Raw genomic sequence first — 19,707 nt, 5'->3', positions numbered from 1 at the left:
CATCCCTGACAGACCCCTGCCAGTCGCTGCCTCCCAAATCTGGTGTGAAACAGCAGCAGCACCCTTGGCTGACAAATATTAAAACTGTTGAAAATAAGTGTAGCAGTTGAGCCCGTTTACTTGCTGATACAGAAAAAAATGAAGGTCAGATCTACATGGAATCGGATGCAACCGACTGGAGGAACAAGGGTTTTCTAGCACAACATTTTTAAAGGTCTGCATGATGCTGAGGCACCTAACGCCAACAATGAAATGCCCAAGACACCCTAAAAATAGGATTTAGATTCCTACAATGCCTTAGGGTGGTTTAAACTCCTAGCATGAAACTGGGCAGGCTCTGGAGGCACCCAAAGCTCTTGGTCACTCACTGGTTGGCATTAAAGCACCAAGAACAACCCAGCTTTCTGTCTTTGCTCCTGCCTCCAGAGATCTGGGCATCTATTCTGGGTCCCTTGGGTGGGAAGGAGCCTAATCCACATCACCCACTTCCTCGAAACCACCTGTACAGGCTCTCCCTAGCATTCAGGCTGTGCTTTTTTATATCAGAAAGTGAAGACTGATGCTTCAAAGAGAGAATACACAAGCAAACACAACTGTAAAACATCTGCCTGCACATCAAATCATGTGTCCAGATCTTTAAAATTAGTAAGAATCAGGATTTGCTTGAAAAAGAATTTTTGAAGGAGAAAAATTCTTATAATCAAAGCCCTTTACCTTACGAAGACGAGGATGAAACACATTTTGGGAAATTTACTTTGACAAGCTAAATCAACAGTTTTCCAATGGCTTTTGAATATTTGTAAAGCACTGAGGAGAAATCACATTAGTTTCTGGAGCATTTGTTAGCATTATCATGTGCCTAACCTGTCATTAATTTAGCAGAGCATACCTACGTTCAGTCAATCCAGAGCACGGAAGCCTTCACAGGGACTCCTTGGTTACCTCTGAATATTTAGAAATCTTTGTTCCCTAAAGCTAGCAGAAAAGAAAAATGTATTTCCCTGAAGCCTGAGAATGGGACTGTAAAAATGTGGCAGTGTTTTATTGCAGCAGGCTGAAACCATCTCCTCTATGCTGTCAATGGAAGGGTATTTATTCTGTGCCTGCTGCTGAGAAACACTATATTCTCTAAAATACTTGAACATATAGATTTCTTGAGAAATTAATCCTATGGGATGATTAAATATTGATTGCCTATATGCACAGTTATGTTTATAAAAAATAAACACATCCTTAGTCCATTGTACCTGGCCTATTGATTTCAACCATAAATTTCTTCATTGACTCAAAAAGTCAGACAAGCATCTCCTTAATTAATGACAACTGAATGCAATGTAAATTAATCTACTGTATACTCCTATAAAAAACTGTGGCAGTCTTTAAAGTAATTTCTTCACAATTTATAACAATGACGACAATTGATTTTCCTTAATAAAAAAAAGAGTTTTCTTTAGCAGTTATATATATAAAATAGCAATGTTCAGTTCATGGGCAAATACTTCTTCCATCTGCAGCACACCGCAAGGGAAAACTCCCATTTAGTGTTTGCCTTATTTCTGCTGTGGAAATCCAGTGGCTGCTCTTTACCAATTTTGCCCAGCAATATAATCAGAGCTATCTGGTCTTGAACATAAACCTTATCAGGTAGGTGTCTCCTGTGTCATCTTCATTTCAAAGGATAGTTACGGCCCTGAAATGACTCACAGTGACAAATATCTGTAATTCAGGCAAAACCAACAAGGCCAGCTGCAAAGCATGTTCTGCCATGCTCATCATCAGTTTATTTTCCACTGTGCATCCTGTAACACCACTCTTGATGACATCTCTTTTCTTTTTTGATGTTTTCACACACTATCAGTGGAACTGCCCAAACCTCACACTTGTTTCCGTGCCGAGCTGGTACCTGCTCTCTGCTCTCCTGCAGATGCCAGACGCTCTTGAAGCAACAGAGACCAAGAGGTCAAGCCCAGCGCGCCATGAGGTTTGCCAGGGACGTCCCCTGAGCTGAAGTGCCCTGCGTGAGGTTGGACACCGTTCTGAGGCTGGAGATATTTGCTGGAGGAGCATGTGGCCACCCCTCTGCTGGGCAGGACCTGCCTCTGCTGCCACCAGCACCCAGCGCTCAGCCTCCCTTCACCAGGAGACGAGGCACGTGGAAACGGCAGCCACACGATAAACCTCTTCCTTCCCTCTTTTCTGCCTGGAAAACAGTATCTAAAGCACATTTAACAGTGGGCACAATCCTTTTCAATTAGCTAACTTCTAATCCATAAGAACAATCGCAGGCATGTAATCGACTTTCTCCTTGCAGGATTACATTAACAATCATTCTGTATTTGCTCCTACCATTTATTTTACTTATTTTGTGTTTACCATGTTGTGTAATTGGTTTTATGTGGCAGACACAAAAGCATAAAAAATATTACTCTTTTTTTTTTTTTTTCTTTTTTAAGGAACTAAAAGTCCTTGAGTCTTTACTAATTAGGAACTTGGAGTCCAAAGATGCAGAATGTTATAGACACAGTTTTTATGGTCTACAGATTGATGGATGAGTGATTCAGATGTCAGAAACATCTGTCCATGATCCAAATTTATGGCCTGATATTTGAAGAAGAAAGAGACAGAAACAATTTAAGGAAAGCTGGTATGCAAAAGCTGGAAACTAGATGATCCAACAGTTAAGTCCTCTTTAAATATGCATTACATCTCAGGTTTTAAAGGCAGGGTGGAAAATGGTAGCCCAGGAAAAGAGAGGTCATTTTCATTAGATTAAAATCAAAATACAGCACAAATATCTGCTAAAAACTTTTTTACTGGAAGAATAAATACACTGCCTTCTGTTTTTCCATACAAATTAATGATAATAAAAACATCTGTTATGATATCAATTAGGACACTTCAGCCCATTTGCTAGGTAAACTGTAATTTAGGATATTTCATAGCTGGGAGGTTGTTGTTGTTTCTTTGCTTTTAACAACCTTACACACAGGGACAAAGGGCAAGCTCTGGATTTGTAACAGGTATGACTTTTTTTAACCAGAAAAGCAATAAAATTTATTCCCATTCACTTTTTTGTTTGTGGCAAAGTTGATGCACATCTGTACATGCACGGCTATGAGAACTATGCTATGGCACAGACAGAAAATTATATACTCCATTTTGCAGGCAGTGGCCATGCAACCTTCACAGAGATCCCTTTCACGAGCACATAATATGTATTTGAATACGTCTGACCCTGTACGCTGCTGAATGAAAGCAGAAGTTAAAAATACAATAAAGCCAAACGGTGACCAGAAGGAAGCACACAGAGAAGTGACCTGCTCCGGGCTGTCTGAAGAGACTTTCTTATTATCAACTGACTGGGACCACAGACATCTGTAGACTGAAAATAAAGGAAAGGTAGGAACTTTAATCTTTCAAATAACAAGCTTGAACAAGTTACTCTCTGGTTTACAGGTACCGCTTGACTTTTTATTACTTCTTTAAAGCGGAGCTGTTCGTTTTCTAGGTCACCGTGGCTGCATCGCTGCCGGCAGTCCGTGGAACGTGGCTATCGCCTGCTGAGGAGCAGAGCAGCCACCACGGAGATCAGAGCTGCAGCCCCTTCGTGTCTGCTCCGTGAAAGTCTCACTTGTTTCATTTGTGTTCATCCTGCTGACAGTAAATATCAGAGAGCTGGAAGCACTCGCTCATCGCTGCTTGAATGTTTGTGCAACTCAGGATTCGCTGTTATCATTTATAAAGAATTACCTGAATCTGTCTCCGGTGAAAGACAAACTATGGAAAGGAAACACCTCCACGTGATGCCCAGACAGCACCAGGACTGTCCTGAGCAGCTTCCACCCTCTCAGGAGCTGGTATGGAAAAGCACAAAGATATTCACAGCTGCTCAAGCAAAACTGAACATGTGCTCGGTGAAGCAAGAGCTTGAAGGTGAGGTTCCAAAGAGGGTTTGTTCTGGGTGGATAAACTTTCAGAAACACTCTGAGTGATGTTTGGGACCATTTTTGTATGCACTTTGAAAACATACAAGAAAATGTCAAGGAAATTCAACATGTAGGGTTTCATGGCCTTTTACACAGAATCACCTCAGTTGGAAAGGACCTTGAAGATCATCCAGTCCAACCGTTAACCCAGCACTGACAGTTCCCAACTACACCATATCCCTAAGCGCTATGTCAACCCGCCTCTTGAACACCTCCAGGGATGGGGACTCCACCACCTCCCTGGGCAGCCCATTCCAAAAAATTTTTAGCCCCAAATCCTGAATTTGCCTATGTTCCTAACCTGATGCACGCTATGCTATATGCATTTGCTAATTTATTTCATGATCTTCAGGCTCCCCCCATGGCTGAACTCCACTTTATCACTGAACATCTAATGAAAGCAACTACTGGAGCACTGGCCATCTCCAAAGGCTGACCAACAAACATGTACAAGGATGCTTTGAAATACAAAAAATTTGGAGGAATCTGGGTCACTAATTCCAAAGCCAAATCAAAAACTGAAATACATTAATGTCAGAATATTTTTCAGAGAGCTATTAATGAGACTGAAGAATGTTCCTTATGTGCAGACAATGTCTTGGCAGACCTCAGCACCTTCAGAAGCAAGCAGAGGGTGACCAAATCTATGCAGTTCACCATGATGAAAGACAGACAAAGTTGTCCTCATTCTTCAATTCCAATGTTAAGCAGGATAGTTACAAATGAAAGGCTCTGTGCAATAGTGACCCTGAGAAATGGAAACTCCCTGTACTCTACACTGCTTTTTCCATAAATGCTACACGCAGGAGGATTTATCATCTCCTGAGTAACACTGTGATACAGAACAGCTGCCCTGATGGTGTCGCACATGCCAGTTTTATTGCCAATTAGTTTGAACGCATCCTCACTCCATGGTTTAAATTAAAAAAAAAAAAAATCCAGTCTGCTATTAATGATAGATAAAGTGTTGTACCCATCAGCTAACTCTACTCACAGATCAGAGGCTGAACCTCACACTGACCATATTGCCCATCGACATTGCAGGACTGGTGATTGCTCGCTCCCAGACCCTGCCACAGCACCCCCAGTGCCACCTTCCCTTCCCTGGGGTTAAAGTCTGTTCTGCTCCAGGATCAAAGCTCACCTCAGCAGTACGGAAAACTAATGTTTCCTGATTATCATATTGATGCTTAATATCAACTGTCTGTCTGGGTTACTGGTTCCGGTATTGTTTTGGAACTTTTCTTGAAACAAAGTTATCTACAGTTTGAATAAAAATGTGAACGCTACTAAGAAGTCAAGTATAAAAACCTTTTGAAAAATTATTTTCTTTCTTTCTGTGGCTGTAATATGTGGCTCTGATCTCCCCAGAGAACAATGAGTATTTTCATCACTGCCATCACCCATGCAGTCCTAACCCTGTTAGATTCCACCATGCCATGTTTGGCTTGACCCACTGGAGATGCATCCTCTCTGCCTTCATTTTAATGGGAACAGTGGAAACACCCGTTGACTGAAAGTGGGTGGTATGATTTTGCTCTTGGTAGAGCAAATCTTGGTCACAATGTGACGCTAATGTGTGGACTCAGATCAACCACAACCTTGAATGTGATGACACTGCATTCAAGTCACTATCTTTTTTTTTTCCCTCCTTAAAGAATCCATTTTAAGACTTTAAAACTGGCTGGCTCCCAGATGAATTCACTGAAGTCTGCGGGATTTAACAGGAGCTGCACTGTTCCCAACCTCAGCGGGGCAGGTTCTCCTGCTCTTTCGCTACTGCTAGACATCTACCAAGAGTTTTTCATTTTTTAATCCCTGTTCTGTTGGACGTTCACAAAATGCGGCTTAATTATTAACCCCCGTTAAGGCTAGTTTTCAGAGAAAGTTTTCTCATTCCTTCTCAGTGACATATCAAATTTGAAGTTCACGTATTGGGAAACTGGGCCGGCACTGACTCTCACACTTCAAAGCTCATAGTACAGCCACATCACGGGTGAGCTGGGCACCGCCAGCAATGCTCCTGCCAACAGCACGATGTGGGTTTGCATATTAAGCAGCGGGTTCATCTATCTGCAATAGGCAGACTATTCTTTTTATCAGGGCAACAAGAGTTATAATTATGAAAGTGGCATCAAGATTAAGTTCCTGAGTTTAAATTAAACACTTCATGCTTATACCAACAACTACATTTCCATGATCAAGAATCTATCTGTCCCAAGACACATTTCATATTTCAGTGGCGACGACTTAGTGAGAATCCCACAGTGCTACAACCTTCTCCGGATGGATCTCGAATGACAGATAGTGCACTCCTGTCACTACTGAACTAACTAATTTTCTTGTGATTTCTAAAAGCTATTTACAAATGACCATATTTTTTCATACAAAATAATTACACAGTGACAAATTAATGACTGTAGCTGCAATCAAGATGACAAACCCAACCCTTTTAAAGTACGGCACGCTGGAGCTTCGCTGCTTAGTCAATACTATGAACAAGCAAGGTTGTCTTGGTAAATGAACTGGAAAAACAAGGCTGCATTTTAAGCAATCTACATGAGTCTCTGCACAAATAGATCAAGGAGTAACAATGCGTTAAGACAAGCGCATGATGCCAAAGTGCATTTCTAAGGAAAGTGAACATACTGATTTTGCTTAACTTTTTAAGTAAGAATGAATTTTTGCCAATAAATAACTGCTCAACTGTCAGATATGTATGTTTCAACAAAGCATTTTTTAAATACTTAAGACAATTGCTGCACAAAAGGAAAGGAAATAGCCACTAGATGTTTAATGAAGTTCTCAAAATGTAAATGTGATGTTTTAAATCAGCTCAAAAACACAGATGCATTGCAGTAGGGTGCTCATTTGCTTATTGAAAGGCAATATGGTTTGTATTCAATTTAAACATACGTATGTTTCAGAGAATAAACAGTTTTCTAACAACAAAAGAATGGATGAAGCAGTTGTCTATAGGAACAAATCACGCTCATCCCAACAATTTATAAGTTTTGTGATGCACATTATTTCACAAAAGGGCGTACTTAGTATACATTGGCTAGTATGTTCTGATATAACTACAAACATCCCTCACCTAGGAGCAAGCAAAACCTGTGTTTAAGGAATTGCCATGCTAATTGTGTTATTAAAGAAGGATAATTATCATTTACCACCTCTTCTCTCCAAACTGCAACTAAAATTTGCACAGGACTTTTAAAAACAAAGAAATTCTTTCTAGCCTCAGCTGGATGAACAGAGACAGTACAACACTGGAACAGAAACAGGTTTTGTTTCATAATGGCACTTCTCTCTTTTTTTTTTTTTTTGGCATAATGTATTTTTTATAATGAATTTTTTCCTAAATTACATATATCTGTTTCAGTAAGGACAGAATTTATGGTGAGAGGACAGCGAGACTATGTCCAGTAAAAAATACCCAAGTGTCTAGAAGACATCTGGGGTTCCTAATCTATTATCTTCAGATTGACACCAAAGTTAAGACTATACAAAAGTAATAGCTGGTTTTGCAGAAACCTGGAGACAGGAGACAAGGGATCATCCCAGCAAGAGTAAGCCCCGGTCTGCAGAGTTCCCAGTGCTGGGGTCTGTCCTGCACCAGCTGTCCCTTACTCAGTCATTAAGGCTGCTCACGGGGAGTAATGTTTGTCAAGTCTCAGCTTTGATCACTGGCAAACAGTTAATTCATCTCATTTTTATTTTTTACATCCAAAGACCTGCAGTGTTCATTTTGTAAATGCACTCATTAACAGCGCTAGGGAAAATCCAGGCAGACCTCAAACAGATTTAATAGTTTTTGTTCAGGCACCATATCTAGATGTGCAGATACTTATTCAACCTGAGTGGCCTCAGAAACAGGTCAGGGAGCTCAGAAGATAAATATTCCCTTTAAAGGTTGCCAGAATTGCTCATCCCGGAGGGGAGTGCAGAGGGGAGATGCTAAGGGATGTGACAGCTTTCTTAGCCACACAAGAGCAGTTCCATTTCTTACCAAGGACCAGAAATACAGTGAATACTCAATACTTGGCTGACAGAAAGAACACAAACTGGACTTTTTTCACCGCGAAGTATTGTGCAGTGAAACTCCATGTTCTTGTTTTGAGTTTGGTAGCCCTTGGAGTCTAAGCTCTTTTGTCATGCTCTTTAATTCTGAGAGCTGCCCCTGCCGTCCCTATATCTGGCTGCAGCGCTGAGTTTGAAGATAACTTGCCCATGAGACCAGATGCAAAGCCTACAGAAACAGAGAGATGTCTCAGGAGGGTGGTGAGGGGAAACACTGCACAAAAAAGCCCAGCATGAGAGTGACAGCATGTATTCTTGGTGACATGGGACATCCAGATTTCAGGTGAAGTGTCTCTGAGGGTGAATCTTGATGCTGCCTTTAAATACACAGAGGTAAAATCCCTTTTCCAAAGCGAGCCCTACTAGCAGTGAATATTTCTGACCGTTCTCTCTGTTTCAGTTTCATAAAATCATCTCAGAGGAATGATGTGAAAAAAGTTCCTTACAGCCCATGAAATAAGGCACGGATGTATCCTACTGACACGGGAAGAACGCAGCAAATCTATCTTTAGAACAGGTCTTGAAGGTGAGAGAACAAAGAAGACGTAAGGACACATATGGAACAGTCACAGGGAGAGTGCTGAAGCTCATTCAATGAGCAATATTTATCCAGTGGGTCAAACAGCTCTATTCTGGCATTATTTAATTTTGGGTCATGTGATGGTGTCAGGAATAGCGTTCTTTAGGCTACTTCTGCGTGCGTGAATGCCGCGTGCTCACTTCCCGTGCAAGGGGCAGTGGCAGCCAGGAACTCACTGACGTGGGGGGATACGGAGATCAAAAGCGCAAATAGTCCAAAGGGAACTCAACCAGTTCAGAGAAGAACGGTACATGAGGGGACACAAAATGTCACAGTTGAAGGACAACCTTTGGCTCAGACACCTTCCACCTCCATTCCTCTTTGGGTTGCACCTCTCCTTCATCACCCATGGCTTGTCTGGGGTGCCAATAAACTCCTGGGATAACGGACCTACACCTTGAGCGAGGGCAGCTGAGCTTTATCCTGATACCCTAACATATTTTAACAGGGTACCTGCAATATACTATGCAATTTATTTATGATTCCTAGGCATTGATGCTGCTCTGAAACTATCTTCACTAAAGAGGATGCATCCCTCATCAGAATTAAGTTTCTGTAATGCTCAAAGGCCTTTTCAAGTATTTATTTATGTTATATTTTACTATGACGAAAAGCATGCTGCATGCCAGACACACAACTCTTACTTGGCATGCATTTGCCTAAGGACACATGCCATAATTTTTATGTAGATCTTCAGTTTTCAAAGTTTCATTGCTCTGTTTCTCTGTTAGTTTTCATTTTTGCATGAATATTTCTGAGCAACTGTATGATATCATATGAAATCAACCCTAACAAGAAAATCATTGCTGTCATTTACAGATTTTTTTTAAAAAGTCCTGCCTCAAAGGAATTTATATAAATAAGGCAGAGTAATGAAAATTATTTCTAGGGAATCATATTTTTCATTTTAAACCTGGATCTGATCAGCGTCAAAATCCTGACTGCCTGCTGTTTGCATTCATTGGACAACTACACAGCAGCAGGGTGAAAAAAAACCAGTCGCGAAAACACACATCCCATCTTATCTGCTCTTCTGCTGTTTGTACTCTAAGTGAAGCATGTTTTCATTAAGGGCCCAGCTTCTGCTGGAGGGGTGCCCACACGTGCTAGACAATGTAAAGAACTGGATGGTGATGGTGATTTGTGCAACTCAGCCACCGCCACCCGAGGCTCTGGCTGCAGCCCACAAAGCCAGCGCTGTGCTTCGGTGCACGCACAAGGTACGTCAGGATGGGGAGCCTCAACCCTACCACAAGGGTTTAAATGTAGTCAAAAGCAAATAACTCATTTACTAAAACAAATTCCTGCAGCTTGAGTAATTTTTTTCTCGCTAAATTGCTCTTCAGTTTACTCCATTTTCTCCCGCATGTTTCCTAAAGTTTGACTGATGCACTGCATTTGTCAACAGTAATCAATTCATATTGCAGATTCTTCTGCTGAGACAGAATAAATGAAAGTTGAGTGTTACCACCACGCACAGGCTGAGGCTATAGCCTGGGACTTGATTCTGGCAATGTTGGGTGAGAGCGTATACTTCTAAGTACAAATAAGTCTGTATTTTTTTTTTTTTCACTGAAGGGAACCGTGCAACAAAAGCCTCAGGTTACATCACTGTTGCTGCTTCAAGCACAAGAGGGTGATAACCTCCTTCTCCTCATGCAGGACTTGTCCTTTAGGGAATTACCGTTTCACCATTGTTGGCAAAAGTCAAGAAGGAGACTTGGCAACAGAGATCTCTGGCTCCTGGAATGCATAAATGTACACAAAGCAATGTACAGATATGCCTGAGACACCCTGAAGACAAAGATCAGATATTGCCCAAAAATGCAAGGTATCCCAGGAGGGGGTTCCACAGAGCTTGCTATGAAGCTAGGGAACTCATACAGTCTGCCCCAGGTCCATGTTTTTTTCTTTTTGATTAATGTGATCCTACCCTTTCTTTTTTTTTTTTTTTTTTTTTTTTTTCTTCTATAAACATCTTTCTCAGCCCTCCTTGCCTGCTGCACCTCTCTTCCCTATCAGATCTGACCAAAACGATGAGCTGGGTTTAGAAATCACACGCAGTAATTTTAAGACATACTCATGTGTCTTGTTTCCTTAAGAAACCAGACTAAAAAGTTAATATGAATTAGGTATTAAAATTAGTAACGAAATAGCCAGAGTTTATGCTTATATAATGAAAATCAGACCAAGGCAGTCCCAGCAGGCAGTAATTGCTTGGATCAAATGAGTATGTTAGATTTTGCCTCTAAATTTTTGTGAAGAAAGGGAGTTTAGTTTCACGGTCCACGTTTTGTGGTAACGTGACTGGGCACAGCTCTGCCTGGGATGTTTTCTATTTGTATCTCTAGAAAATACAGTCCACAGCCTTCAAAACAAGCTACTCCAGAGGTGCACAGCTCAATTCCCAGACCAGGGAAAGTGGTTACCGTCAGGAGCCTCTTTGGGATCAAAGTCAGAACTTTGGGACCTGGCAGAAAAAGATGTATTTATGCGTATAACTTTTACCTCTGAATTTCTTAAGAGGTAATCAGTAGAATTTTTTCAGAATCATACGTAAGAATTTGCCTAATCTATCCAAAGACTGGGAGATGTAACCATTTTTAAATGGCAATTAAAAGACTTTGGTACAAAACTTAAATGGCAGTCCTCAGCCTGCTCTCTCGACAATCAAGCCTCAGTCTTGTGAAGAATGAGCAAAGGAGGTATCAGTATTGCAAACTGAAAATTGTAAAACAGAACCAATGCTTCTCTAATTCAATTTACCAAACCCAAGAAAATCAATAAGAAACATGCCTTTGCATGTTGCACTCTTATTTTTTTTTTTTTCCCCCCAAACTGTCTCTGTCTCATTTCACAAGTGCAGAGATAACAGAAAATAAAGCAAAGCCTTGTCTAGACTTCCAAAAAGAAATGCACGCTGTGAAATCTTTGGGACAGTTTACATCTCTCTGTAAAAGGCAGCTTAAAATTTTTCATGAAAACAACAGTAGAAATATTTCAATATACATGTGAATTTTCAACCCTCTCACTTCCGCCCCTGAAATTAATTACTACAGATGCAAGTAATTATTTTTGAATGGTTCTGAATACAACTTCTGGATACATTTGGATGTATAGCTATTTTACATGTTCTATAGCAAACCCAATGAAAATACCCACCTTGCAAACATCTTTCCCTTTGCAGTAAGATTGTGTGATGACAGCACCATGATCCTGATAGAAGGAACATCTGGAGAATTACTGCCTATCAGGTGGGGGCCTTGAGTGTGCTAAAATAAATTCCTCATAAGTGACTTCCATTCTAAATACTTCAGTAAATAATGATTTCCATTCATTTATTTCCATTTTCATTCTATAGGCAGAAAAATGACACTATTCTTGTGACTCCCTCCTTCAACTGACAGGACCTTCCCTCTCCTTTTTTGACTTTCTTAGCTTCCCTGATATGTTATTAAACCAAGCTCCACTTCTTTTCTCAAATAACTTTTCTAGCATTTGCTGTACCAGTTTCTCTCAACTTCTCTTTAACTAGTGCTTAAAATGGCAGATAAATTTCTCCTGTGTCCTGCTTTCCTACCCTTAAATTATCCTCTTGTGCCTGAGACATGCCTTTATTTTAACTCTGGTAGGTGACAAGAAGCAGGATCTGACAGAAATGTGTAACACTGTTCTGGTAATTAATACACGGTGGAGTCTGACAGCCCTATTCCAGGAATATTAAGAAAAATAAAGCAAACCCCAGAGAAAGAGGGCTGGAGAGACAGATGGAACCTGAGCCCTAATTCACTGCAAACACATGCCTGTGTGTCCGAGAGCTCTACTCATGGAACGCAAACATGTCAAAATCCTTGTGTTTTCAATATAATACTATCCCTTTTGGTCACTGCAACAGGCAATGTGGGCTCTTTAGGGGTCAAGGAGGTAACTGGACTTGCTCTGCCAGGTAAAGGCTGTGTGCAACCTGCACGGCCATGGTCCTGCAGAAGAAGCTGTAGAACCCCTCCATGACTAGATCAGGATCGCTGAGATTAACTAACTTCATTTGTTCTTCCTCTGCTTTCAGATCTGTATCTTCAAGTATGAAATGTCTTGCCCCCATTTTCTGCCAAGAAGTGGTCAGAGACTCTTACCTATTCCTCTTGACTATACCCTGCTCTTGCTGTATCCCTAATTTTCCAACTTACTCTGCCATACAAGACTCTGGCAAACATAAATGAGCATCTCAAATGGAGCTTAGTTTAGGCTTCATGTGTCTCTTATTTTTATGCTCAGATCTGTACTCAGGTTCTTCCTTCAGCAGTAGGAAAATTGCCACTGATGCTCTGAGGTACTAGAATGATGTGCTGCTCTTGAATCAGGAATGTGTCCTCCTCTCACTACCAGCCTGGAAAAACCTCATGAAAACTATGGGGCAGAATGGATGGGCTCAATTCTTTCTTTCCTTTCTTTGACACGTGGAACTCAGACAGCAGATGTTCTCGCACAGATGTACCAAGATAGCTGGTCACCACTTTTATGCTCTCTAAATTTGGGCATCACGCAGGAGAACGCATGGCAGTGAAAGGAATACTTTAATCTTTGCTTCCTTTGGCTCTGGCAGCCCAAGTAGATATTATATACATTGCGGTATTTCTCTGTCACCTTCTGAATCTTTCTTTATGGCAAAGGTTGGCAGCAGGACTGGCCGTACACTGAATCCATTGTCCTCAAGGGCATTCCTCCTTTCGGGAAAGGGACCAACCACTTCAAGTCCCTTTTACCCTGCCAAAATTGTCTAGACTGGTTTTACAAGAACTGCAAATCAGTCCAGGTCCCTTGCTATTACTCCTCATCAACTAAATGCTTTTTTTTTCTAAGTGAAGAAGCCAGAAATTTCCATGAGGAGAAGACCACATCCATAATAACTCCTTGGAGGGACGGGGCCTGGATGCATACTGCAGAGCTGTGCCGTCTCCTCAAGACATGCTTGAGGGCTCTGAGCACTATCAAAGCACATGAACAGCAGCTCTTACACTCACTCAAAAAGCAAAACTCTATGGCCACTTAGTTAGTGCCACATTTTTGAAAGTGGTTACTTGTCACTGTTCAATTAAAGAGGAGCGCAGCCAAGCAGACTGCTTGGTGGCTAGATGCTCCGTCACAGCAGGCTTGGCAGATAGTGCAGCTCAGCATCCTCAAAGCTGATTAAAACCCAGCACCGGGAAGCCACTGTCCATGTGCTGCATCAACTAGAAACGCAGACAAGAGCCTGTGCTTGTTAAAAAAATAACGTGAAGCGCAGAACGAATCCCCAAAAGGCAACAAGAGGAGTGTCTGGGCTTAAGCAGAAAGTGAAGTGCTCTAAATAATTCCTGTTCCTCCCTGATTCTCCCAGGAGGGAGCATCCGTCACACACTACCATGCCAGCAGGACAAATTCAACTGAACAGACTTCTGCTCACCATCAGTGTGCTGTACGTGCAGTTTGTAGCTTTAAATAGAGGGGTGGAGGGAGAGCTATAAACTGATCTTAATGAAAGACATATAGATAACATACATATAAATGCAGTGATTCTTATGGATTTTCAATTCACTTCTGAAATTGATTAGTTTTGTTCCTCAAACGTTTCTTTTCAACATTGCAAAGCAACCATGGAATCCTGAAGGTCCCGATAGCACAACAGCTGCTCCTGGCATCCATGGTGAAATAGCTCGTTCCTCCTCCTTGTACCTCTACGTACACAGAACTGAATTATTTTCATTGCATGCACCCTGCTCAGCACGGCATGGCTCCTTTGCTTCGGCATCTCTGTTCCACCTGCTTTCTGCCTGCACTGAACCTCTGGCTCTGGCCTTTTCTCTCCGGTAGTTTCTGTTCGCAGCAAAACTTTTCAAAACTCTTTTTGCCTGAGCTGGTCATTAGAGACATCTCCAGCTCTACAATCTTACTACATGCCAACCAGTGAAGAGACTTTCTTGTCGTTATAACACTGTATAATGTAATTATTCCTAGCAGAACAATCTGTCTTTAAGGAAAATCCTCAGTCTAGCACATTCTATTATCAGGCTTCTTTGCCCTTTAAAAGTTTCATTATTAAGCACATCTTCTGCGTTGCTTTCTACAACCACCTGGCAAATACAGAAATGGAGCTAAACCACTCTGCGTCTCCTAAGAAACTCTCACTTTTGTAAAATGGCATTAAAAATATTGTCAATATTACAGACTTCAACAAGAAAATTCAGCAAGCCTAAACCTGCAATCTACTAAATATTCCCAAAATCCTGCCTGGATTCTGTCTCAAGTGAAGCAGCAATGTTCAGGTCAGGTAAAGAGGAAGAGATGCTTGTGCTCTGATTTTGGCATTCTTAATACAAAAGCAATTTACTGATCAGATAAAGGTAATGGTGTTAATCGAATCAGAAGCAGCTACCGAGACACTCAGCCAGTGCATAGCCCACTGGCCGTGTTTTGCAATGCATTAGAAGATTAAAACGAAGATTAAGAGCAGTCCCTTCTTACAATAGCGGCACGCTGGGCTGCAGGCTGCTCTCTAGTTCAGACCCTCACTTCAACCTGGAAACCCTCCAGCCCTGACTCTGTGATGAACTTTGCGCAGCTGTGAGCTGTGTTTTCTGCCACTCCTGAAGGATGCTCGTCCCCACTTTTATTGTTAAATAAAAGCCACAGAAAACCCAGTAAAAAATACATTGCTAAGTCAAATAAACTAAACATAAACAGTGAAGAAGGCAATCTGCTGGTAGCTAGTACCAGTAGGTGCCAACAAAAATAAGAAGTTTAATTATCACCCTTGTTTCAGGGGGAATTACTGCAATAATGGATGAGTGTGTCCAGATAGCTCACTAGGTTCTAAATCACCCGCTTTTAAATGTAGCTTCAGATAGACGAAAGGAAAATATTTTGATTAGCCTGACAGAGAGTGTTGTCAAGGAAATTAGAGCAAAGTAACTCGAGATAATTATATAAATAGATAATTAAAAGTAAAGTAGAATGAAATTTAAAAAAAAAGAAGCTAAAAATCCGAATGCAATTAATTTAATTATATATTCTTTTACTTCAGCATTTTTTTTTTTAAATTTTATTAATTCCTCTCTGGTACTGGGAATAATGGAACTGATTTGTGCCCAATGATGCAAACACATATTGAGAGTCACCAATTTTCATTTCAAATTAGTTAGATTCAGTCAGAGACAAACTCTGAGTGAAGGAGAGCCAGCACCCTCCAGGTATCAAAGCCCTTCCCTGGACGTGTCCCAGTCAACTGCACAAGTACCACGGAAGTTATACAAGCAAAAAACCCCATCCACTCAGCATAAATAACATGCTCAATCGGTATATTTATTTTGCAGCTTACAAAGTTAATCACAGTAGGAGATCTGCGAGATAAGAAAATACTTTCTGCACTCACATTTTCAAAAATATATGTCTTCAAGAACCTGTCTTAATCCCCGGTCTCTTTCTCCCCGCATGAACTATTATTTCAGGCATTGAATAACCAAACATATACTTTCTGAATCAATCTGTTGTGATATTATTTGAAGAAAAGCAAGCTCAACAGGAGAGCATAAAACAAGACCAAAACAATATCAGATAGATTCTCACGAGTAAGCAGCAAAACATCCTCATTTGATTGTAGCTGGTCCTGGTTGGGAGCAGGAGCTGGGGGCACATGCCCAGGACCCAGGGTGGTGGGACCCCTGAGACCCCAACCAGGCACGGCACGGCACAGCCAGACCCCAAATCTGGCAGCCCAACTGGTAAGGTACAGAGGTGGACATGGTGGCCAAAGAGGTGTTCACAGCAAGGCGCATCATTTTCTAACCATACATTTGCCCTTGAGAAAGCCTAGCAATGCCGAAACCCAAGCCATCAGTATCAAACTGGCACACTTGTAGTGTTTGGTGTGGACACACTCTAGACAGGATCGTGAACGAGTGTTACAGCACAACAATTTTCTGCCTTTAGAACATAAAATTGTGAGATTTTGTATGGGCTTTGCTATAGGAAAGTGCAAGTGCAAAGATCACTTTGCCCTGCAAAGGGGAGTAAGCAGAGGTGTGGCCATTTAACGAGAGTTTAAGCAATGCACAGATTGGTTCTTTCACTTTAATTGACTATTAAACCTCAAGTTTGTAGCAATAACCTTCAAACAATTCTTTTAGAATTGTTAAAGGGAAAATTAACAGGGATGGTTATGTTAATTCAACATTTCCTCTGCAAGTGGGTCAGTCCCACGCTTCCTTAACAGTGCCAATTCCCATTGAAAAGTTCACAGTGAATCTATGAAGACACAAGTGTGATCAGCTTTAATGTGGTCAAAAAAGACATCTTGGTTCTCAGGGATCACCGCGTGCTCCCGTAGGAAAGCTACAGCTATCCCTGTATTTATCTATTTACATGGAAGATCTAAGAAAAAATATATAGATACATACAGAGAGATAAAAAGTTTAATTTCACTGCAAGTTTCTTTCATGTAATCTTTCCAGCATATCTTGAGCCACAGCCTCTGCAAACTCTCTGAGGAACAGCTCTTTAATCTCTGTGTTTCACACTGCAAAGGTGCAAATTAGTTTCCAGGATCTGCAAGTGGCAGAGGACTACCTCTGCAAGATGGCAGCAAACCTACCAGAAGGAGGAGGAACAACTCTGACTCACAGAAGATGAAAAGAAGGAGGAAAAAATAAATAAGTTTTAAAATAACATAAAATGAAATTTAAATAATAAATACAATACAATAAAATAAAGGCCTGGCAGTCCTCACAGAGGTCAGCAGACTTGAAAGGCACATCCTGCACCAACGAATTTCTTTCCTCACCTGCCTGATCCCTAAGCGATAGGCGAGGATGCGGTCCACAGCGTCGGGGTTCATCTGGGTCCACTGGAGACTGTAGGAGTAGACACGGGGTCTGTTCTGCCACAGCGGGTTGTAGGTGTCGTAGTAGAACTCGGGTGCGTAGGCTTTGCCTGTAGGAGACAGGAACAAAACCGGGGAAAACAAAGAAACCAGAGAATGATCAGGCAGCCAGTTTTGGAGCCAAGTGTTGAGACCTGTTGAGACCCAGCCTGCAACCATCCCCTCCCGCTGTGTTTTGAGTCATTTTGTTAAACATCTTCTTCCAGAAATACATTTTGGAATTATTTGCCTGCATCCACTTTTTTAAAGGATTTGTGGCTATGGTTTGCCTTTATCCTTACCTCACTCCTCAGTGGCACCCACGGCCCAGTTGTGGGTATGGGAGGGGAAAAATTAACTGAGCCCCTAGCAAAGGCAAGCTGGAGAGATGTACCATGCCTCTGCACTAATTTTTCATGGCCCAGCTGACTAAAATAGAGATATCAAACCAATCTGCACTAAACTGAGCAGAGAAAGACTCAGTGACAGCTGCTGTACCTGGCACAAATAATATGAAATGACAGCTGTGAGCTGGAAATACAAGATGGATATTTCTAGCGACCGCTGCCTTCATCACATCTTCCCCTCTCCAACTTCCCAAGTGAAAATGCATACAAGCTATCCTTTGTAACACCGCAGATGTGCACGCTTACATTATTTAGCTGAACATACTGATTTGCACAACAGAGGGAATCGACATCTCACAGTGCGTGTTGGGTACACTAGTGTTTCACCAGAATGATATTACAGCCTTCACCCTTTATAAATATGAAAAACCTAAGGATGATTTCCTGAACACATGCCAAAGTATTGCTTGAATTCAATAAATTCGAGTTCCCTTTGACTTAAACCCAGGAATGCTATACCTTTACCATGTAAGGTATGTAAAGGTGATACCTTTACATACTAATTACCTTTGTACCTGTATGATGTCCCATAAAGAGTGATTTGTCTATAATAGCAAAAATGACACAGGGTGCGCAACCTGTTTGCCGAGCCATGGGCATGTAGTGGCATCTGAGATGCAGTAGGGCAGCTGAGCCATCTAGACCGGGTGGATGATATGACACCAGAGCTATAAGAGACCCAGGACCTGCTAGAGCCATAGTTGGAGCTGCGTGCACCATCCTAGAGCATCTCATATGCCACTGGGCACCTACATACAGGCTAATAAGTTGAGTCCATAAAGGCTACAAATAGATGTGGTACGACAAGGGTGTCTGCAAAAACCTTTGAGGGAACTTCACTCCACTGGAATACACAATTCCAACATATCCCCCAAACAAATCTCAGTGGATTTGTCCTAAAGGAAAGTCAAAGAACCTTAGAGCACACACCAGTATGTGTCAGAGAGACATAGATCAGCTTTCTATTTTTAAGTCATTTTGCATTGATCTTTTTTTAGCATGTCATACCAACAACGCAGCATTGCTTCCGTTTCTTAAAGCAAAAAGGTTTGGATTGACTTGAAACAATTTTAACAGCTGCATTTGTAGGAAGCGTTGTTAACCACCAGTTTTTGTCCTGACTGTTACAACAGGAACGAAACCCCTTTGGTTACCAAAAAAATTGGTAACCAAAAAAATTAAATTAAAAAAAAAATAAAAATGGGTGCAGCCCTGCACAGAAGGGCTTGGGGGTACCAGTGGATGAAAGGCTGGACATTTGCCAGCAATGTGCGCTCGCAGCCCAGAAAGCCAACCATGTCCTGGGCTGCACCCAGAGCAGTGTGGGCAGCAGAGCGAGGGGGGGGGGATTCTCCCCCTCTGCTCCGCTCTGTGAGACCCCCCTGCAGTGCTGGGTTCAGCTCGGGGGGCACCAACATCAGGACACGGACCTGCTTGAGCGGGGCCAGAGGAGGCCAGAAAGATGCTCGGGGGTCTGGAGCACCCCCCTGTGAGGACAGGCTGAGAGAGTTGGGGGGTTCAGCTGGAGAAGAGAAGGCTCTGGGGAGACCTTAGAGCGGCCTCCCAGGACTGAAAGGGGCTACAGGAAAGGGGGGAGGGACTCCTGATCAGGGGGGAGGAATAGGATGAGGGGTAATGGTTTTAAACTGACAGAGGGGAGATTTAGATGAGATGTAAGGAAGAAATTCTTCCCTGTGAGGATGGTGAGGCCCTGGCACAGGTTGCCCAGAGAATCTGTGGCTGCCCCCTCCCTGGAAG

General features: G+C 41.9%; 1 protein-coding gene across 1 annotated transcript in view; it reads right to left on the bottom strand.

Annotated features, from left to right (window-relative positions):
* The window catches only part of MDGA2 (MAM domain containing glycosylphosphatidylinositol anchor 2), a 392,310-nt gene that overhangs the window by 40,155 nt on the left and 332,448 nt on the right, over positions 1 to 19,707 (bottom strand). Inside the window, exon 10 of the mRNA XM_074821198.1 lies at positions 17,465 to 17,613. Coding sequence (XP_074677299.1) covers positions 17,465 to 17,613 — 149 coding nt within the window. The remainder of the gene's footprint in view (positions 1 to 17,464; positions 17,614 to 19,707) is intronic.

Source organism: Strix aluco, chromosome 4 (genome assembly GCF_031877795.1).
Source record: "Strix aluco isolate bStrAlu1 chromosome 4, bStrAlu1.hap1, whole genome shotgun sequence".
NCBI lineage: Eukaryota > Metazoa > Chordata > Aves > Strigiformes > Strigidae > Strix > Strix aluco.
This window is presented reverse-complemented; position numbering and strand designations above follow the sequence as displayed.